Genomic DNA, 22,614 nt, shown 5'->3' on the forward strand with positions numbered 1-22,614 from the left:
GATAATGGTAGAGGGTGATCAAAGATCGACATATTATATGCTAAATGAGAGTGAGAGATTGGCTTGGTGAAGAAGAGTTGTGGTGTTGGTGGTCATAAAGGGAGATTGACCTTCATTGGTCTTAGAGAAAGAAAGATTGAGAAGAGTGAGGAGAAAAAACTGAGAAAGTAAAAATCAACGAAGGAAAGATTTGAGTCTAAAATTGCGATATATGGACAATACTTGTCCCAGAGATAAGATTTTTTTTTTCCACAAAAAAGGTAACTTGCTTCACCCACAAGTCGACTTGACTCACCCATCATTCAACTAGTCGAGTTTGGGTTGATCCATTCTTTAGGTCCAAAAATTCTTAGTTATATTTGTCCTTACCCTCGAAATTAACGGGTCTAAGCCCAATTTTATCAAGTGTAGTGAGGTAAAAAAAAAAAAATTTGTACCTCCACAGGGTAACATAGAAAAGAGAGTGAGAAGTTGGATGATTCCAAAAACAATTGAAAAACTTTGCAAATAGTCTTCTTCCTCTTAGAGGATTCATAGCAAAGATGTGAAAATAGCTAAAAAGCTATTATAACAACTCAAGTCATAAAAATCATTTACATCAAAGTTGTTACATCTAAAATTTTTAGCTTTCAGCTACAGTAAGCTTTTATCCATAACAGCTCATTATAGCATCAAGTTAAACATAAAACTCAATTTTTTATTCTACCCAATAATTAAAAAATCATTTCTTTCTCACTCTCCCTAATGTTTTTTTCTCTATATTCTCCTTCCTCTCAGACCCCATTTCTCTCTTTATTCTCCTCCTTCTTAGACCCCAACATCTCTAGATTTCCTCTCATCTCTCTTTTTCTCTCTTCTCTCACTCTCATAGTTGTGTTGTGGGTTATGGTGGTTCTGGTTGTGGCCGTGGGTCTCGGTGGTTCAAACTTGGTTGTGGGTATTGGTGGTTCAATCGTAGTTGTGGGCGACTGTGGGTTCATGGGTTTGTGGTTGGGTTGATTTTGGAATGGGTTATGGTGGGTTCATGGTGGTTGAAGTTTTGTGGGGTTTTTTTTTTTTTTTTTTTTTTTTTGTCCGGGGGTGGTGTTGGTGGGTATGGGCAGCAGAGAAGAGAAAGAGATGGAGAAGAAGAATAAAAGATAGAGAAAGAGGAGAGACTAAGAAAAAAGAAAAGAAAAGAAAAGAAAAGAAGGTAAATTGCAAATTACACCCTTAAAGGTTGGGGTTGTTTGGATTTTACACCCTAAAATTTTAGAATTTGGATTTTATCTCTTGAAATTTGGGGTGTTTGGATTTTACACCCTAACGTTTTAGAATTTGGATTTTATTCCTTAAAGCTTGGAATTGTTGGATTTATTTGAAATTTACTTCCTAAAGTTTGGAATTATTAGATTTTACCCCTGCAAATCCTAAAACTTTAGGGTATAAATTGTAAAATCTAAATACTTCCAAATTTTAGAGAGTAAAATCCAAAAACCCCTAAAATTTAGGGGGTAAAATCCAAATTCTGAAATGTTAGGGTGTAAAATCTAAATATTTCCAAACTTTAGATGGTAAAATCTAAATTTTGAAACTTTAAGGTGTAAAATTTAAACACTCCTAAATTTTAATGGTGTAATTTGCAATTTATCAAAAAAGAATATAGAAAGAATATTTAAATGAATTGGTAAAAAAAATGGAACCTTTTGATGTTTGATGTAAGGTTTATTGTAAACTAATGTGTTAAAATAGATAAAGTAAATTTTTGAGTGGTTAAAAACTAAAATTTTTAGCTCTGAATGATCTTCCGTCACTAAATTTGCCACACAAGTAAAATGTTTGTAAACCCATTCTGAGTTTCTGACAGTATTTTGCATTTGAATAGGCCTGCAAGTGAGTCAAGACTAACCCAGCTATTCTAAGCCACTCTACAGTGAATTTGGAAAATAATGTAATCGAACCTAATTTCAGGTCCAATGATTTGACGGCCATGATTATTTTTTGGGTGCTTTGACGGTCGTGATTTAAGGGTAGGTAAGCAGTCCACAAGGCAGAAAGTTGGTGACAAAATATTATTCATATCAACGGTAGCACGGCAGCAACATGACACTATCCCCTCACGAATATATTAACCTACACACAGAAACAGTGGGAGAAACACTCACGGGCACCACCAAATAAAAACAACAAAAAAAGGTGCAAAATTTTTAGAAACAATATTTTTGTAATCGATAAAGTGCAGCCTGTCTTGTGGCTTGGATTGTTTGCTTCTTTCTCTTTCTACATGGATGTCAGTAGAAGCACCCGTGACCTCTATTGCACTTTCTGTGATTGATTCCCTTAGTTCAGCACTAAACTTACACATATATAAACAACAAATGCCACAAGCCGCTTTCTATAGAACTTTTTAAGTTACAAATTACATTCCCTCTATATATGCTAATTCCCTCGTCACTCCTATTTTCATTCTCTTTCAATATGTCAAAAATAAGACACATTTTTTATTTTATACTTCTTCTTCTTTTGTTAAATTTAAGCCAAACATTATGTCACACCAAAGGAATTCGACCAAGGAATTCTGCAGGGAAGCGATTATCGAAGAATGTGACACAAACCCAATTCTCAGAACAGCAATTTATGAAGTGGGTGAAGTTTGTTGGCCGCCTCAAGCACTCGGTTTTCAAGACTGCAAAGAATAAGCTATTCCCTTCTTACACTCTTACTGTGACTAAAAAGCCGGGTGCCGGAGATTTCACTTCAATTCAGGATGCCATTGATTCTTTACCATTCATCAACCTTGTGAGAGTGATCATTAAAGTCCATGCAGGAGTTTACACGTGAGTACTTGGGCTTTATGTTCTGTGATTCTAGTTGGATTCTCTTTTTATCATCTATCCTTTATTTAATTAGCCATTTGTCATTATTTTTGCTTTGGGCTCTGCCAAATTGCTTTGACTCTTCTGAACCATGAATTATATATATAAAGATTTTCTATACTCAGTTTTAAGTTAGTTTGTCTTCAATTTGGTATATATAGAAGTGATTCTCATTTTTGTTTTTTTGTTGTCTTTTTCTTGTTACCCAAATGCTTTAGGAGTAGGTGTTCTAACCAAGCTAGGCCTTGCAGTTTATGAATTGTCTTTTGTTTCATCACTATTATTGTTGGAGCAAAGTTTCTTTTAGGATTGTGATAAATGTGAAAGGGTGAAATGGGTCACATTGGAAAATCTTGAATTTTCAGGGAGAAAGTTAATATTCCTCCTTTGAAATCATTCATAACCATTGAAGGAGCAGGGGCGGATAAAACAATAGTTCAATGGGGAGACACAGCCCAAACACCTGGGCCAAGAGGGAAGCCCATGGGGACCTACGCTTCTGCAACTTTTGCTGTGAATTCCCCTTATTTCATTGCCAAGAACATCACATTTAAGGTACTAAAGTAAAGCCATCTCTCTCCTTCTCTCTCTCTGCCTGTCTGACTGCTAGAGAATTTGATGCAGAACACTACCCCAGTACCAAAACCAGGGGCAATTGGAAAACAGGCAGTGGCATTTAGAATATCAGCGGATACAGCAACATTCTTGGGGTGTAGATTTTTGGGAGCACAGGACACACTTTATGACCACTTGGGTAGGCACTATTACAAGAATTGTTACATTGAAGGTTCTGTGGACTTCATCTTTGGCAATGCTCTCTCTCTTTTTGAGGTTAGATCACATTCATGTATTTATTTTTTTGATGAAAGATCATATTCATGTATAGATGGTCACCTAAATAAAAGTTAATATTAAATTGTTATTTCAGATTAATAAAATGTCAGACTTTTGTTTATCTATATTTTAGTGGATTCTAGGAACACTACTTGTGGATTCAAAGATTATCTTTTAGAAAGTAGACACAAATGTATTTTGCTTTTTGTGGTTTTCACTAAGTAAAAGTTACTATATATTAAATTCCTATGTTAAATGAAGGGAAAAAAATTGATTGGTGGGGGGTGTGTTTAATTATTGATTTAAAACTAAATAAATATGATGGTTAATTTATGATAATTGCAGGGATGTCACGTGCATGCAGTAGCACAGAATATGGGGGCCCTAACAGCACAAGGGAGGAGCAGTCTTTTAGATGACACGGGGTTCTCTTTTGTGAACTGTAAGGTCACGGGCTCGGGAGCACTCTACCTTGGGAGGGCATGGGGTCCTTTCTCTCGGGTCGTCTTTGCTTACACATATATGGACAACATTATCATTCCCAAAGGCTGGTATAATTGGGGTGACCCTAATCGTGAAATGTACATCTCTCTCTCTCTCTCTCTCATAACTTCACTAGCTAATTGCACCTCACTTTTATCACTTGCAAAAAATAGTATTGTTTTTATCACATTTCCTCTCTTTTTTTCCCCCCTTCCTTTTTAGCCATATCACAAAGGAGTAGTAACTCTTTGAAAATACCAATGAATAACTAAGGTCTGATTGAAGTACAGTGCATTAATTGGCAGTGCACTAGGGTACAAGGAGAAAATCTATTTCCCCTGTTAATATTTTATTTCTTATATATTTTATAGTATCATATCATTCAAAATTTAAAATAATTGTAATATAAATATTTTTAAAGTTTATTATATATAATTTTAATCATAAAATATATCAAAGGAAGATGACTTAATTTTAGCATAGACATGCACTCAATAATGATGCCTTTCCCATTTTACTTAAAAAACAGAGGTTGCAAAGTCCCTTTCATGTTGATGTTGTACGTTGCAATTGTTAACTTACACTTTTTTCCCAATTAAATTTCTTAAAATTTTCCCACTTTTTGAAGTTTTTGATGCACATTAGTAACCTTGAAAGCACGTGATTTGTGAAAATGGGTCCGGTTAATGTGTATCCTTAGGGTATACATTAACTATTTATTTTGAAAATTTTTTTTAAGATGAATTGAAAAATCTGTCAAAACAGTTAATTATTTTTTCATTTTTCAATAAAAAGTTTCTTCAAATGGATTACACTAATATATGCTTTAAGAGTATACATTAGTAAATCCCTATAAAAATAATATGGAATTTTATGTCATTTACCTACCCATTTTTCTCTAGTGGATTTAAAAAAGAAAAAAGAAAAAAATAAAGAAAAAGAAAAAGACAAATACCATAATTTCTTCGGCCCCAATTTGTTGCCGTAGGGAGTAGGGACATTGCATTGATATCCTGTGGTCTCCTCTCCATATCCTTATTTATATAGGTTTAGGTATTTGTCTGTTCTCTTCCAGAGAAGCCTTAACTTAAAGCAACATGCCAACATATTTTCTTCTTTAAACAGCTATGTAATAAAATGGCGTAAAAGCCCAATCCAAAACTACTCGAATGAGCCATTTATTTTATTACACAAGGAGGGCATATCCGTCATTAACTGTGTGTCCTTTTGCCCTTTTTCTACTGCAAAATCTACGTGTACCACTGTGCATTAAAAAAAGAAAAGAAAAAAAGAGCATATTATAAACCACTAAAAAAATTGAGTCTCGCCGTTTTACTTTAGCCATCATATTTTTAATTCATGCCACGCTAGCATAGGCATGGTTTCTACAAAAGCCACCTTAATTCTAGCTTGGTTGATTTTTGTTGGTAGTTTTCAATTTGGCCATAATATTAATAGCATGCGCCTGACTGACTCTGATTGAGGAGGCTTTGAATTTATATGTGAATGCAGGACTGTGTTTTATGGGCAATACAAGTGTACAGGACCAGGAGCAAGGTTTGCAGGGAGGGTATCATGGTCAAGGGAACTTACTGATGAGGAAGCCAAGCCTTTTCTTTCACTTACCTTCATTGATGGTTCCGAATGGATCACATTATAATAAAATTCTATATATTTATATTTATCATTTTTGTAAAACTCATCTTGGCCTTCTTTTATTTATGAGGTCGCAAGAGAATCTAACAAATTATGATATTTATGTATTCAGCAAAAAAAATTAAAAAAAAAGAAATTATGATATTTATGTTTTAAGCTTCAATTTGCTTTTAGCTAAATATGCAAATTTAAGAACTTCAACCACCGTATACCTTTGATGCAATGGTCACTCCACAAGTATAAGTGATTGTGGGGTGTGGGAGTAAAGGAATGAGGTTCAAGTCTCTAGAAATGAGCTTCATATACATATATATTTAGATTAGACTAGAATAGAATTTCTATTTTGTATAAAAAAAGATAAAGAAATTCATTAATTAATTGAACACTTGACTTAGAAGCTAGAATTGTACCCAAAAAAAAGAAAAAAAAATTGTAGGGGTGAGACTTGTGAGAGTATCTATCAGTGGGTCATTAATTAATCGAACACTTGACTTAGAAATTAGAATTGTACCAAAAAAAAAAAAAAAAAAAATTGTAGGGGTGAGACTCGTGAGAGTACCATCATCATCATCAATGGGTAGGATGAAATGGGGTCACCACATAAACATGGTCTTTACCTTAAGTTCCTTAGCTTTTAGGATCTTTTCTTTCTCCTTCCAATTGCCTCCCCAAACTTCCAGTCTCCCAAGCGTCGGGGTCAACACATGAATGTGGTGTCGGGCTGGACTAGCAAGACCTTGTAGCCTTTGATGGCCTTTTTGGGCCTAAGCCTTCAAGATCTTTTCCCCTCCAATTGCCGTCCAACTTCCACTCTGAAAAGCGTCATTGAGTGAGTAGGAGATTGTTGGGACTTGGGAGATACTAAAAGGGGAGGGGAAGATCCTGCTTAAACACATTCAACTATATGCACTCAAATGCATCGATTTCTTCGTTGAATCTCAAATCATGCAAATTATTCACAATTATTAAATATATATAGTAGTAATATATATACTAAAGCATGTTGATTGATAATGATATGGGGTGATATACATACATACATACATATACATATATATATATATATATATATATATATATGTATGTGTGATACATACATACATACATACATATACATACATATATATATATGTATGTGTGTGTATATTAGATTAGGATAATTTTAATTTCTTTAAATTCCATGATTAGCATTTAAGTATATAATGCATTATCATATGTTGGGTGAATCAAGTGCGTAATGCCATTAATTTTTCAAAGATTGATCTGCGAATTGGGTGGAATAGGTGCCTAACTGAAATAGGGCATTTCAAGTAGCAATACCCTAATCCTCTTGTAACTAATCAGTTAGTTATATGATTTTTTAAGCATTAGCTAATAGGATTTAGACACTTGTCAATCATCTAGAGATTGCCAATGTCAAACAACTAGAATAAGTAGTTTAATATAAGCCCTTTGTAAATCAATTTGTACATGTGAATGAAAATAAGACTTGAGAGCTTTTAGTTGAGAACTTAGTGTTCTTGTAGAGGTGCCTAACCACCTATCAATTTCTTCTAAGCAACTCTCATTCCATCTAGTTCTTATTCATATTACAACCCATCATATATCCTTGCATTAGTTTGGTATTAGAGCTTGAGATCCTCAGTATTCAAGTTCCTTTGTAATTTTTCCTTCATTCCAGTACCAAGAACCTATCAAGATTCAATCTTCATTGTTAATTTTGGTCCTAGAAAACCTTTCTTACCAAAACCACAACCTTCTTTTGTGCTAGCAATTAGTTTGTAGTAGTAAGAAGCCACGGTGTTTGAGAAGATAAGGAAGGATAAGGGCTACAAGCATATTGTTTCAGCAACAGAATAAGAATATATTGCAGCTAATTGACCAAGGGGTTGAAGGGTTCAAAATGGCTTAGAATTTGAAATGGAATTATTGAGGAGACAATTACAAGCATTGACTGAACAATTGAGAAGAGATAGGAAACAACAACACAATTAGCATGATGTTATTGGAAGTGCAACTTCAAATGGGGAGGATTATGTGCAATTCTTTGTTCATTTTCCTAAGCAAAAACAAGAGTGGCATAACTAGAATCCTATGATAGTTCAACCAAAGATGCCAAACCAGAATTGGGAATCAAGATTTAAGATTGAATTCCTTGAATTTGATGGTATGGGTGCAAGCGCCCTAACAAATGGTTTTCTTGTGGGAAGTACACCTCAGCCTATGGTGGACTGGGTGGAGGGTGTAAATGAAGTCGCCACCTAGATTAGGTATAGGAACCATATATATAGCATCCTTGTAGAATGACTAATCTTTATCAGAGCACGTATCCAGAGTTTAGGTATAAGGATGAAAGGTGTTTGTCACCCAACCCTACCCGACTCGTAGGTCGGCCTCCACTCATTGTGTTCCAAATCTTAGTCCCATTAAAAGGGTCCTCTAACATGTTATTCTAGACTCTCACACACTCTAACATGCATCTAAATCAATCAACATGGCATATCATCCCATTGCATTACATAGCATAGAATCCTACCATTCATCTAGCACATGTATATCCACTGGCAACAAGTATATCACAAGGCAGTATATCAAGGAGGCAATAGTATCAAGAACACTCATCATGTTCATCAAGCAAGCATACTCATCATGTCCATCAAGCAAGCATGTTCATTATCCAAATCAAATTCGTGTTGATATGATTATGGATGACTTACCTCACTGCATCATAGCACCTATACAACAATGCGTGATAATGTTCTATGCATGTTCATGTTATTATCCAAGCATGTGAAACCCTAATCTTTAATCTAAAAAACATGGTAAAACAAGTTATCCTATTGATTTAAAGACCTAAGCATGCAAAACTAAACCACATAGAAACAAAATATGTGAAAGAAAGCTATATAAAACAAATAAAACTTGAAGGAGCCTAAATCTGGGATTCTGGGCATGTGCACATGCACGGGGTATGCGTGCGCATCCTATGTGCATGCCTACACATGCATGAAGTATGCGCTCGCACACATGCCTAGAAACACAAACCCGGAAACTACAAGTGCAGACAAACAAAATGGAAATCTAACAACCTATCATGCTTATAATACAAAGACTAAACAACCTAAACTAAAGACAAATACATTAAAGCACTAAAACACAAAAGAAAACAAATAAACAAACAAAATTGAGAGAGACAAAGTTTGAACCTTTACCTTAAACACTAGAATTCTTTGGAGCATTGATTTGACTGTTCCCCTCAATCAACCTAATCAAGAAAAAAACTACGAAGGTTAGTAAGCTTAAAACTCAAAAGCCAAGACCAAAATAAGTCCTAACCAAGTAAACTTTAACTTGAGGATGTGGGATGCACTATTTTTTTAGTAAATTTGGCGTGTTTTTGGTAAAAGAGCCTTTGGGGCCTTTTTATAGTGACCATAAAGGGGTGTACCTAGACAATGTGGGATTTACTCTACACGATTTTATGTCCAGAAACTTTCCTTACAGGTATTCTGAAACACTACATGCGTGTGCATACTCGGGGCATAAGTGCGCATGCTCCGTGTATGTGTATGCATACTTAAAGGAATGCGTGCGCATGCATAGGGTTTTCCCTACACATTTTCTTTACCAAAATCATCCTTCAAGTTAAAGTTTACAAGATTGGACCTTAAATTAATCCTGGGCCTTTGAGTGATGTTGTCATTGGGGAACGTGGGCTAGGGTCATAAGGGGTACAAAATGAGGTATCTACAGATGGTAGCTTGGATCATGAGGAGTTTGTGGATTGGCTTAACCAAGTTGAGGAGATCTTTGTTTGCTATGATATGCCAAAATCCATGAAAGTTAAATTGGCAGCAACTAGTTTGAGAAGTAAGGCAAGATCTTGGTGGGAGCAGTTGAAGATTCAAAGATTGAGGGAAGGAAAAACCAAGATTCAAACTTGGGAGAAGCTGAAATAGAAACCTAGGAAGCAATTTTTTCCTTACAACCACATCCAAACCCACTATAGCAACTTGCATAATTGTTGGATAGATTCAAGGGCACTACATATAGTTTGTACAAGATAGTGCTTCACTACTCATTTTAACCAAAGAAGGGGGAAGTAAGTCCCAAACCAATGGTCAAGATGAAGTAGGCTTTAAAATTGGAAGGTCAACCAAACATGAGGACAAGGTTTTTTTTTTTTTTTTTTTTTTTTTTAAGAAAGGGAGTCCTCACAATGCAAATGCATCTTCATTGGTGTTTCATTTGTGTTAAACTGATTGTGTAGTAGCAAAAGCTGCAATAACAACAAAGTCATGACAGCAGGTAGCTGTATCATCCTAGAACATCATATAAATCTTGTGGCAACCAAGACAACTTGAGGTCAAGTGCTTCTTAAGTGGGAGAGTCTTGATGTAGGGCATTTCAAGTAGCTATATCCTAATTCTCTTGCATTTCAAGTAGCTATATCCTAATTCTCTTGTAACTAATTAGTTAGTTAGTTAGATGATTTCTTAAGCATTAGCCAATACGATTTAGACTCTTGTCAACCATCTAAAAGCTGCCAATGCCAAACAACTAGTATAAGTAGTAGAATGTAAGCTCTTTGTAAATTAGTTTGTATATGTGAATGAAAATAAGACTTGAGAGTGTTTACTTGAGAACTTTTTAGTATTTTTGTAGAGTTGCCTAACCACCTATCAATTTCTTCTAAGAAACTCGCATTCCATCTAGTTCTAGTTCATATTATACCCCATCATATTTCCCTGCATCACTAACACATTCCCAACTTTGTAACCCAACCTTTGGTTTTGAATCTCTAGTTTGAAGACCAAGCCCTTATCATTTTTTGTTTTCATTTTCTAGATTATAATTAGGAAACAAAGCGATGTAAATTTGTGTTTTATATAATGTAACTAGGATTAAAAAATAAAAAAGCCTTATACTTTTTTTTTCCTTCCATAGAATGTAACCAGGATCAAAGTAATGTAATTTTATTTTTTGATTTACCAATGTAATTCATTCAATTATCAATAAAGGTGTATATTCATGAATGTTTTTTTTTTCCTTAATAGAATAAGTGATAGCTCCACATACATACATACATACACAAGTACACAACACACCCTTAAGAATTTCAAAGACTCTTAGGTTTAGCCTAGTTTAGTTATAGCCTCTTTGTGAGTAAATGCTCTGTGCATTTATCTTCTCAGGCATCATGGTTGAGCTGGAGGGTTAAATGACTCATTTAATAGCCATTTAACCACCCCCCCATTCAATGTCCTATAACGGTTGTGTAACGGTCAGTTTGAGGTGGCTGTAACAGTTGTGAGTTGGTGGCTGGAAAGGCTGTACGTCCGTTACACTTGTGCCATTTAAGTGAGGAATTTATATTGGGCATTAATGTGTGCTTACGATCGTTCTTGTTAATGACGATCCTATATTGACGGTCACTTTACGGACAACCATTTTACACTACTCCTTAGTTGCCCCCTTTATTCCTTCGTCGTCCTTTGTTTGGACAAGCATAGGAATATGAAAGGTTTTTGGCGGTTCAATCTCCGCTTCATGTCCCGAGATTCTTGTCCCATCACATTTAATGCGAGGCGACTTTCTTGTCAGGTGATTGACACGTGCTAATCATGGAATTTAGGCCTGTTTTGCTCACCCTTTACCCTTTAATTCACCATTCTTTGATTTCATACCACTTGGAGATGACCATGATAGAAGATAGGGACATCAAAGTTAGGTCTAGTGACCTTGGAATAGGTCTGTCTTCAAGTAATGAGTCTGTAGATAAAGATTTTGAGATTGTAGTGTCAAGGCCTTTACCATCTTCAAAACCCTCCTCGTCCTTGTCTTCTATTCCTTTTCAGGCTCTCTTCAAGTCTTGCTCCTTGGAAGAGAAACATCTGAAATCTATAAGGAAGAGATTTCAGTTCCTTGTGTGGGATTTTCATTAGATTACCCCGTTCCAACGAGAAAGCTTGCACCTTTGCCCACGACGAGGTTAGTTTCTATAAGGCCGCTTTTTAGTGTGGTATTCGCTTCTCTGTTGATAGGCCAAGAATGTATTGACCACTTGTGATATATTAATTGATTAATTAGCCAAGTTTATTAATTAATCAAATTAACATGCAAAGCACGTGATAGCACAAACAAATCACCAATTAACTAAAGTATGCAGCTGAAAATAAATTGACACGGTGATTTGTTTACGAATGGGGAAAACCTACATGGCAAAAACCCCACCGGGTGATTTTAGGGTCACCATTCCCGAGAATCCACTATTATCAAAACAAGCAATTACAAGTAAAGGAATCGCAGTACCTTATACCAACCTATAGTTGAACTCTTACCCCAATACCCAATTGGACTTGTTCTGTAGTGACAATCTCTCATTTTCAATGCACTGCTCCTAGTACGTGACTAACCAATAGATGTGCGGATCTCAGTATGCGACTTGATCACCAACTTAAGAAGGATGTTGGCTGCAAAGTTCTTCTGTTCACCACACGATGAAGATCATGAAGTTTCTTGGTCACAAAACCCTATGGTGTACAAACACAGCAGCTTCTTCAAGAGAAAGAAGAACCAGGGCAAACTAGGTTTCCGGTCACACTTTTCTTCACACTTGTGGAATTGTGCTCTTGTTCAACTTGCATTATCTTTTACGGCCCTTAAAATAATCCTTATATATGTTTAGGGTTGTGAGAAAAGAAAGCTCAAACATACATTCATAGATTGGATGAAAATTAGCTCTGAAAAACTGAACTTCATAAATCTTGACAAATACCCTATCTGTCAAGTAGCTGTTGAGTTTTGGGCTAAAATAGCTCTTTTAAACCTCGATAGATACTAGCTATCGAGATTTAATGAACAACACTTCTTCACTTGATTCTTGGATATACTTGCATGGCTTTAACACTTGAACTTGAAACCTTGTTTCTTGAAGCATTAAACACATCCTAGATCTACCCAAGTAAAGTGCCTTTTGTCAAAGGATTAGCCAATTACATAAAATGTTGACATATGTTCCTAACATGAATCACGTATGTCCTAACATTTGTCCATCCTTTTATCATGAACCTTATTTCTGCTTTTAATGTCGCCCCTGGGCAGCTCGTCCCTAATGCTTGGAGGAAGATCATAAGTTGCATGTCAATTTGGGTTTCCATCCATGATAGGGACATGATAACTTTGAATGAGTTTTTGCATTTGTATCATTTGAAACCTTCTACCCACTATGGGTATTTTGAGCTTTTGCATTGGAGTAGGGATCTAGGATCTTCCGTGGTTTTCCTACATCCTTTTGTGATTGGAAATCACTATACTTTTTTGTTTCTAGATATGGATAGGAAATCATGACTAATGACCTGTGGGTTGAGGTCTTGTGGTTTCTATGGAAACGGGAAATTCCATCTCTTGGTGAGTTCTTTTACCTTTTTGTTAGGCTAATTGTTTCTGTTTCTCTTTTTTTGATTCTCCTTCCTCTGTTTGTTTTGTAGTCTCCGAGCGTCTTGAGTTGAAGGACCGTTATCAAGGTTGGGTTCAGGCTGCTCCAGAATTTTCTTTCATGATTGAGGATTTTGATGACCTTGTGGATCCTCGTCACTTATACGACTGCTGCCTTGGCCCTGAACCCTCTGCACACGTGTTAAAGAAGATCCTTTGGAAAGAGAAAAATATGCATGGCTTGTCTTCCCTTCTTTTTATTTTTTATTTTTTATTTTTAAGAAGCTCATCCTTCTCCCTGATCTTCTGTTTGCAAAAATGGCTACCAGGTACAGCAAGGATAAGTATGCCCTTGTGAAGGGACTGAAAAATGAGCCCTTATCCCAACTTACCTCTGATTCGAAGAAATGCAAGTTAAGTGAAGGGAAAGGTGAAACAACTGCCCCCTCATCCATTTTCGGTACTCTGTCTTCTCCAACATGTTCCCTCGAGATGCCCCCTCGTCCTTGTCTTCTATTCCTTTTCAGGCTCTCTTCAAGTCTTGCTCCTTGGAAGAGAAACATCTGAAATCTATAAGGAAGAGATTTCAGTTCCTTGTGTGGGATTTTCATTAGATTACCCCGTTCCAACGAGAAAGCTTGCACCTTTGCCCACGACGAGGTTAGTTTCTATAAGGCCGCTTTTTAGTGTGGTATTCGCTTCTCTGTTGATAGGCCAAGAATGTATTGACCACTTGTGATATATTAATTGATTAATTAGCCAAGTTTATTAATTAATCAAATTAACATGCAAAGCACGTGATAGCACAAACAAATCACCAATTAACTAAAGTATGCAGCTGAAAATAAATTGACACGGTGATTTGTTTACGAATGGGGAAAACCTACATGGCAAAAACCCCACCGGGTGATTTTAGGGTCACCATTCCCGAGAATCCACTATTATCAAAACAAGCAATTACAAGTAAAGGAATCGCAGTACCTTATACCAACCTATAGTTGAACTCTTACCCCAATACCCAATTGGACTTGTTCTGTAGTGACAATCTCTCATTTTCAATGCACTGCTCCTAGTACGTGACTAACCAATAGATGTGCGGATCTCAGTATGCGACTTGATCACCAACTTAAGAAGGATGTTGGCTGCAAAGTTCTTCTGTTCACCACACGATGAAGATCATGAAGTTTCTTGGTCACAAAACCCTATGGTGTACAAACACAGCAGCTTCTTCAAGAGAAAGAAGAACCAGGGCAAACTAGGTTTCCGGTCACACTTTTCTTCACACTTGTGGAATTGTGCTCTTGTTCAACTTGCATTATCTTTTACGGCCCTTAAAATAATCCTTATATATGTTTAGGGTTGTGAGAAAAGAAAGCTCAAACATACATTCATAGATTGGATGAAAATTAGCTCTGAAAAACTGAACTTCATAAATCTTGACAAATACCCTATCTGTCAAGTAGCTGTTGAGTTTTGGGCTAAAATAGCTCTTTTAAACCTCGATAGATACTAGCTATCGAGATTTAATGAACAACACTTCTTCACTTGATTCTTGGATATACTTGCATGGCTTTAACACTTGAACTTGAAACCTTGTTTCTTGAAGCATTAAACACATCCTAGATCTACCCAAGTAAAGTGCCTTTTGTCAAAGGATTAGCCAATTACATAAAATGTTGACATATGTTCCTAACATGAATCACGTATGTCCTAACATTTGTCCATCCTTTTATCATGAACCTTATTTCTGCTTTTAATGTCGCCCCTGGGCAGCTCGTCCCTAATGCTTGGAGGAAGATCATAAGTTGCATGTCAATTTGGGTTTCCATCCATGATAGGGACATGATAACTTTGAATGAGTTTTTGCATTTGTATCATTTGAAACCTTCTACCCACTATGGGTATTTTGAGCTTTTGCATTGGAGTAGGGATCTAGGATCTTCCGTGGTTTTCCTACATCCTTTTGTGATTGGAAATCACTATACTTTTTTGTTTCTAGATATGGATAGGAAATCATGACTAATGACCTGTGGGTTGAGGTCTTGTGGTTTCTATGGAAACGGGAAATTCCATCTCTTGGTGAGTTCTTTTACCTTTTTGTTAGGCTAATTGTTTCTGTTTCTCTTTTTTTGATTCTCCTTCCTCTGTTTGTTTTGTAGTCTCCGAGCGTCTTGAGTTGAAGGACCGTTATCAAGGTTGGGTTCAGGCTGCTCCAGAATTTTCTTTCATGATTGAGGATTTTGATGACCTTGTGGATCCTCGTCACTTATACGACTGCTGCCTTGGCCCTGAACCCTCTGCACACGTGTTAAAGAAGATCCTTTGGAAAGAGAAAAATATGCATGGCTTGTCTTCCCTTCTTTTTATTTTTTATTTTTTATTTTTAAGAAGCTCATCCTTCTCCCTGATCTTCTGTTTGCAAAAATGGCTACCAGGTACAGCAAGGATAAGTATGCCCTTGTGAAGGGACTGAAAAATGAGCCCTTATCCCAACTTACCTCTGATTCGAAGAAATGCAAGTTAAGTGAAGGGAAAGGTGAAACAACTGCCCCCTCATCCATTTTCGGTACTCTGTCTTCTCCAACATGTTCCCTCGAGATGATAACCTTCTCTCTTCCAACTACTCATTCCAAGGGAAAGTGTAAAGCTGGGAAAAGCATTTGGGAAGACCCTACTATAGCACTTGGACGAGCCCACAACGTCATTACTGATGACGAGCTTAGGGGCCTTTCTTTTATCCTATCTCATGAACTACTTAGCCATCACGTTCACAAGCTGGTGTAGGTATTTTGCTCAATTACTTTTATTGCCACTAAGATTTTCACACCTGTTAAAAAGTTTGATTTTGTTTTCGTCTTAAGGTTCTTAGAGAATCCTTGCGTTTGACAACAAATTACTTGAGTAGTGAGGAGAAGTTGGTGGTTGCCAACTCTAAGGTTGACTCTATTAAAGCTGAGAGTTCGAAATTGAGGAAGGACTTGATCAAGGCTATGGATCAAGCTACAAAGGCCAAGGAGAAAGTGAAGGAGCTCAAGGATGCATTGAAGGTGGAGAAGATGCTCGTCATTTAAAAGGATGAGCAAATTCAGGCTGCCCTTCTGAAGACCGACAAGGAGCGTGAGAAAGTGATCACCAAGTTTTTGGAGTCTGATCGCTTTTCTAATGTCTAGTTCATCCAATACTTTAAGGGTTTTAAGCTACTTCGTAGGTGGACGATGAAGCATCATAACCAGGTAGTGGATTTTTTGAACTTTGACTTTGAGACCATTGATACTGAGGTCTTCGCTGATGAGACCAAAGGAAAGGAAAGAGAAGCTATTACTGTAGCGGTTGTTGAAGGAGATGGTGCTACTGAAGGTGGACTAGCGGACGAGGCTCATGTGGACGAGGGTCACATGGACGAGGTTGTCGCCGCACCTTGAAATAGAGTTAGTATCTTATTATCTTGAAAACTTTGGTTGCCTCTTGTTTTGAGGCTTTAGCTTAAAAACAATGGACATCTTGGGCGTCTCCTATTTTGAGGCTTTTATATCTCGTCTTTAAGAACAATAGATATTTTGGAATTCCTCCTATTTTGAGGCTTTTGTCTTGGAAACAATGACTTTTTTAGACTTTAAGCTTTATTCATGCCTTTAGTCTTGATTGCATAACCTTTTCTTATAGAAAGTTTGTCAGTGCAGTTCCCTTGAGAAATGTTGCTATGATTTAAACTTGAAGTTTTTTATCATAACTTTAAACTTCATTGTTTGGGGTTCTTCTTGTCACACATAGTATTTCCTTTAGGAATGTATGATCTAAACTCATCGTTGGAGTTTTTGTCATTAGTGACATACTCTTGTGGTTTTATGGTTTAAACTCATCATTAGAGCTTTTTCCATTAATGATATTCTTTCATGATTTAAACTCGTCCTAGGAGTTTTTACAATTGATGATGATTTAAACTCGCCATTGGAGTTTTTACCATTGATAGCGTCCCCTTAGGAACTTATGATTTAAACTCGTCATTAGAGTTTTTATTGATGGTAAACTAAGAATTGGTGAACTCCAAACTCGTCCAAAAGAGTTGTCCAGCCCAGGAAGACAAGAATAGCTATGCTTAACAAAACAGTCGTCCATAGGTTTATAAGTCGTCCATGGGCTTATAAGTCGTCCATGGGCTTATGCGTTGTCCATGAGGATTGAACCGGGATGATTCTCAATATGGGAAAACCCCATAAAGATTTATCTTTATGGACCACGTGTTATTATTTCATGGCATGAATAAAATCCTGATTCATCGCTATAACCTCCTCTTCAGTGCTCAACTTCCAATGATGGTTATAGGAGAATTATAACTGTTGTAGTGGTTGAGGAAGTTAACATTGAATCCTCCAACCTCCTTAAACATAGGAGGAGTTACAAGACAAATAACCACTTCAAGAACGCATTATATAAACACCCATTCACACCAAATGAAGGTAAGTTTTTTGAGACAACTCCCATAAAGTTGGAACTCCATAATTTAAGAGAGAAACTAACTTAAGCCTCAGAGGGTTCTTGCTTGGTTGGCCCCAGTCTCCTTTGACCCTTGTTTTTCTTTTCAAGCCATTCAAACAATTGTTAGATCATTGAAGCCCGGAGCATTTAGCCTACCGATTTTTTGTGCATCATCAATTGGCGCTGTCTGTGGGGAAGATTAATTTCGTGTTTTGTAGTTTGTCTTTCTTTGACAAAAGGCTGCATGGTTCAGAAAAGATCAAGGGTTGCGAGTCTAGGCCACCAGGAGAGTAGGGATGCCTCTAGCAATCCCCATTGTGATCGACAGTTAGTACCTATCATGCAACCGACTTCCATCCAACATGTATAGTTCATGGTAGTCGCTATGGCGGAATTAAGCAGTTAGAATCAAGAGTTGACCAGGGAGATTAATCTACGGAGGTAGGACCATGAAAGGTATGAGGAAGGACAAGCCCAGAGTCAAGAAGATAGAGGAAATGCTGAGCCCGAAAGCTAAACAAGGGGTACTGCTTCACGAAGGGTGCCACACTTGGAAAGGGAGATGGACTAGATGAGGAAGGTCATGGATGAGATGAGGGAGAACATGAGAAGGGTGAATCCCGTAGAGGATTTAGTTCATGGAACAGACTCTCCTTTCATAGCTTCCACCAACGGTCACCCCTTGCCTTTGAAGTTCAAGATACCTTCCTTGGACTCGTATGATGGAACACGTGACCTTTTCGATTATATTGCTACTTTCAAGACTAAGATGCATCTTCAAGGGGTTCCGGATGAGATTATGTGCAGGGCCTTCCCTACTACCCTCAAAGGACCAGCACGAGTATGGTTCAGCAAGATAGCTCCGAATACCGTTAGTTCTTTCAAAGAATTGAGTAAGCTGTTTGTCAACAATTTCATCAGAGGACAAAGGCATAAACATTCCTCATCTAGCCTACTAACCAGAGAGCAAGAGGAAAATGAAAGCTTATGGTCCTTTATTACTCGTTTCAATAAGGAATCCCTAACAGTGGACGAAATGGACGACAAGTTGTTATTGGCAGCCTTCCATAATGGAGTTAACTTTGATTTATTCATCCATAAGCTCTATGAGCAAGAGCCTCAAACCATGGTTGAACTCGTCCATTCTGCCCAAAACTTCATGAATGCAGAAGACGCAATTATAGCTAAGAAAAGGAAGAGAGCTGAGTGTATGGAAGCAGATCTCCCATGCCATCCTAAGCATGGTCCTCGTCCGAAGAAGGCACGGACGGGAGAGAAGAAAGATCGAGACAACAAGAAGGCAGGCTCTTCAACACGGAGTTAGCAATACACACCCTTGAATATGCCGCTTGAACATGTACTTATGCAAATCAAGGATGATCCTTCCTTAAAGTGGCCAGAAAAAATGAAGGGAGATCCCAATAAGCGCAATAGGAACAAGTATTGCCGCTTCCATAGAGACCATGGGCATGATACGGACAAGTGTTTTGATTTGAAGCAGCAGATAGAAAATCTCATCAGGTAATGGAAGTTGAGAAATTTCCTTGGACGAGATCATAAAGACGAGAAGTTGAAGGCAAAGTTAGAAGAGCCGTCACAACCCCCACTTGGAGAAATAAAAGTTATCATAGGAGGGATCTCAGCAGGGCAATCTTCCAAGTCAAGGAACACATACCTAATGGTAGTCCAAAACGTCCAACTCTCAGGACGATCCCCAAAGATGAGGGAAACTGAAGAACATGCCATTACATTCACTGACGAGGATGCTGAAAGGGTTCACCACCCACATGACGACGCGATTGTCATTACTTTTCTTATTGCTAATTATACGACCAAAAGGGTGTTAGTGGAAAATGGTAGTTTGGCAAACATCTTGTACTACCCTGCTTTCCAGCAAATGAGACTTGGACGAGACCAAATTCGTCCAGTGAACTCACCCTTGGTAGGATTTGGAGGGATGAAAGTACAGCCCGTGGGTACTGTTACGTTGCCTGTGGTGGTAGGAGCATATCCGCAACAAATAACCAAAGAAGTAAACTTTCTTGTGGTGGATTGTTCATCATCATAAAATGCCATCATTGGAAGACCAACTTTGAACAGTTGGAAGGCAGTAACGTCTACCTACCACCTGTCAGTAAGTTCTCTACAGAATATGGGGTAGGGCAACCGCAAGAAGACCAGTTAGCAGCGAGAGAATGTTATTTAGCCATGTTGGCTATGGACAAACAAGTTCAGACAATGAGCATTGAGGAGAGGAGAGTTGTTGCAGAGCCCACCGAAGTGCTGGAAGACATTCCTTTGGACGAGAATAACCTTGAGAAGTATACAAGGGTTGGAGCAAGTATGGAAGGCAAGATGAAGCAAGACCTTGTCCAGTTCTTAAAGAAGAGCATTGATGTATTTGCATGGAGTCACAAAGACATGCCAGGTATTGACCCTAGTGTCATTACCCATTGTCTAAACGTACATCTTTCTTGAAGCCTGTACGTCAAAAGAAAAGAGTGTTTGCCCCTAAAACAGACAATGCTATTAAAGAAGTTCAAAAGCTAACAACTGCAAAATTTATCTGGGAAGTTTATTACCCGGACTGGTTGGCTAATGTGGTGATGGTTAAGAAGGCTAATGGCAAATGGAGGATGTGAGTGGACTTCACCGATCTGAACAAGGCTTGCCCCAAAGATAGATACCCATTGCTGCATATTGATAAGTTAATGGACTTGACAGCGAGTCATAAGCTGCTAAGTTTCATGGATGCCTTCTTAGGTTATAACCAAATAAGGATGGACGAGGCAGATCAAGAGAAGACATCCTTCATCACCGGTTAAGGCCTGTTTTGTTACAAGGTGATGCCTTTCAGGTTGAAGAACGCGGGGGCAACTTATCAAAGGTTGGTGAACCATATGTTTCGTCCACAGATTGGGCGCAATGTGGAAGTTTACGTAGATGACATGTTGGTAAAGAGCTTGGATGAGGATAAGCATCTAGACGACCTCCAAGAAACCTTTGACATGCTTAGACAGTACAACATGAAGCTAAATCCGAGCAAGTGTGCTTTCTGAGTCTCATCTGGTAAGTTTCTTGGGTTCATGGTTTCTCATAGGGGAATTGAGGTGAACCCCGATAAAATCCAGGCAATACTGAATATGGAGCCACGAAGGAACATCAAGGAAGTCTAGTCCCTCACCGGATGAGTTGCTGCTTTTAACAGGTTTGTCTCTAAAGCTACTGACAAGTGCTTGCCATTTTTTAAAGTTCTTAAGAAGACATTTGAATGGACGGACGAGTGTCAAAAGGCCTTTTAAGACCTCAAGGCCTACCTCACAGCAGCTCCTCTACTAAGCCCGTCCGTACTTGGTGAAGAATTATATTTGTATCTAGCAGTGTCCCCATATGCAGTAAGCTTAATGTTGATTAGAGAAGAAGGAAAGATATAGAAGCTAGTCTATTATACAAGCCGAGCATTGAGAGGGGCTGAAGGACGATACCCCATGATGGAAAGCTAGCCTTTGCTTTGGTTATAGCCTCTAGGAAATTAAGGCATTATTTTCAGGCTCATGTCATCAATGTCTTGACAGATCATCCATTAAAGAAGGCAATGAATAAGTTGGAAGCCGCAGGACAACTAATCCAATGGGCCATAGAACTTAGTGAGTTCGATGTCAAGTACCAACCAAGAAGCGCGATAAAAGCACAAGTATTGGCATATTTTATTATCGAGTTCACTCCGAGACAAGGAGAGCTAGACGAGGTGGACAAAGCTCAGAAATGGGTCGTCCATGTGGATGGATCATCTACACTACAAATAGGAGGGATAGGATGTTTTGCAATCCCCAGAAGAAGATAAGTTGAAGTACAAGGTTCATCTGCAGTATCTAGCAACCAACAATGAAGTGGAGTATAAAGCCCTTCTGAAAGGGCTAGAATTGGCAAAATCCTTGGGGGCAGAATTATTACTCATCCTAGGAGACTCTCAGCTGATTATGGGTCAAGTGAACGGAATGTATGAAGCTAAGGAAGACTAGATGAAGAAATATCTTAATAAGGTAAGACGCCTTGTGAAAAGATTTAAGGAAGCTAGTTTCATTCAAATCCTAAAAGAAGAAAACATGGAAGCAGACGCCTTAGCGAAGGAAGCCTCAGCGAGTGAATCAATGGACGAGTTTGATGAAATTCAATATATGCCAAGCATAGATCTTCCAGAGGTTCAATAGATAGAAGGTGAAGAAAATTGGATGACCCTAATAGTAGCTTACCTCAAGGATGGAAGGCTTTCGGAAGGAAAAGACGAGGCCAGAAAGCTAAGAATCAGATCAGCCAAGTACGTCCTCATGGACGAGGTGCTATACAAAAGAGGCTTTTCTTAGCCTTATCTAAGGTGTTTAGCTCCATATGAGGCAAACTATGTGCTGAGGGAAGTTCATGAAGGAGCATATGGAAATCACTCAGGAGCAAGGGCATTGGTCCATAAAGTAGTCTGTGCAGTATATTACTGGCCAACTATTTAGGCAGATGCAAAAGCTTACGTCAAGGTGTGTGACCAATGTCAATACTTTAGCAATATCCATAGACAGCCACCAAAGTATCTTACCCCAAAGATGGCCCTGTGGCCTTTTGCACAACGGGGATTAGATATCTTGGGTCCCTTTCTGCTTGGAATCGGACAGATGAAATTTTTAGTAGTAAGGATTAACTACTTCACTAAATGGGTGGAAGTAGAACCCCTAGCAAAGATCACACAGCAGAATGTCAAGAACTTAGTTTGGAAGAACATTGTATGCAGGTTTAGGGTGCCTCGAGTATTGATATCAAACAATGGACGACAATTTGATAATGCACTTTTCAAGGACTTCTGTGAACACTTTGGAATTCAGAA

General features: G+C 37.9%; 2 protein-coding genes across 2 annotated transcripts; both read left to right on the forward strand.

Annotated features, from left to right (window-relative positions):
• Positions 1-2,271: 2,271 nt before the first annotated feature.
• Positions 2,272-5,972, forward strand: LOC126713699 (probable pectinesterase 53). Its single transcript, XM_050413537.1, has 5 exons — positions 2,272-2,816; positions 3,221-3,410; positions 3,480-3,686; positions 4,035-4,270; positions 5,685-5,972. Exons 1-5 carry the CDS (start codon positions 2,416-2,418, stop codon positions 5,830-5,832), a joined length of 1,182 nt encoding a protein of 393 aa, XP_050269494.1. The 5' UTR covers positions 2,272-2,415; the 3' UTR covers positions 5,833-5,972.
• Positions 5,973-18,312: 12,340 nt separating this feature from the next.
• On the forward strand, positions 18,313-19,065 carry LOC126698923 (uncharacterized). Its single transcript, XM_050396442.1, has one exon. It carries the CDS (start codon positions 18,313-18,315, stop codon positions 19,063-19,065), a length of 753 nt encoding a protein of 250 aa, XP_050252399.1.
• The last annotated feature ends 3,549 nt before the right edge of the window (positions 19,066-22,614 follow it).

The sequence above is a fragment of the Quercus robur genome, chromosome 2, assembly GCF_932294415.1.
Source record: "Quercus robur chromosome 2, dhQueRobu3.1, whole genome shotgun sequence".
Classification (NCBI taxonomy): Eukaryota; Viridiplantae; Streptophyta; class Magnoliopsida; order Fagales; family Fagaceae; genus Quercus; species Quercus robur.

Bases quoted from the DNA above. Each gene is read 5' to 3' on its own strand.
- LOC126713699 (XM_050413537.1), top strand. From the start codon at position 2,416: ATGCTAATTCCCTCGTCACTCCTATTTTCATTCTCTTTCAATATGTCA. The intron at 2,817-3,220 runs GTGAGTACTTGG...TTGAATTTTCAG, and splicing joins GTCCATGCAGGAGTTTACAC to GGAGAAAGTTAATATTCCTC. The intron at 4,271-5,684 runs GTACATCTCTCT...ATGTGAATGCAG, and splicing joins GGTGACCCTAATCGTGAAAT to GACTGTGTTTTATGGGCAAT.
- LOC126698923 (XM_050396442.1), top strand. From the start codon at position 18,313: ATGAGGAAGGTCATGGATGAGATGAGGGAGAACATGAGAAGGGTGAAT.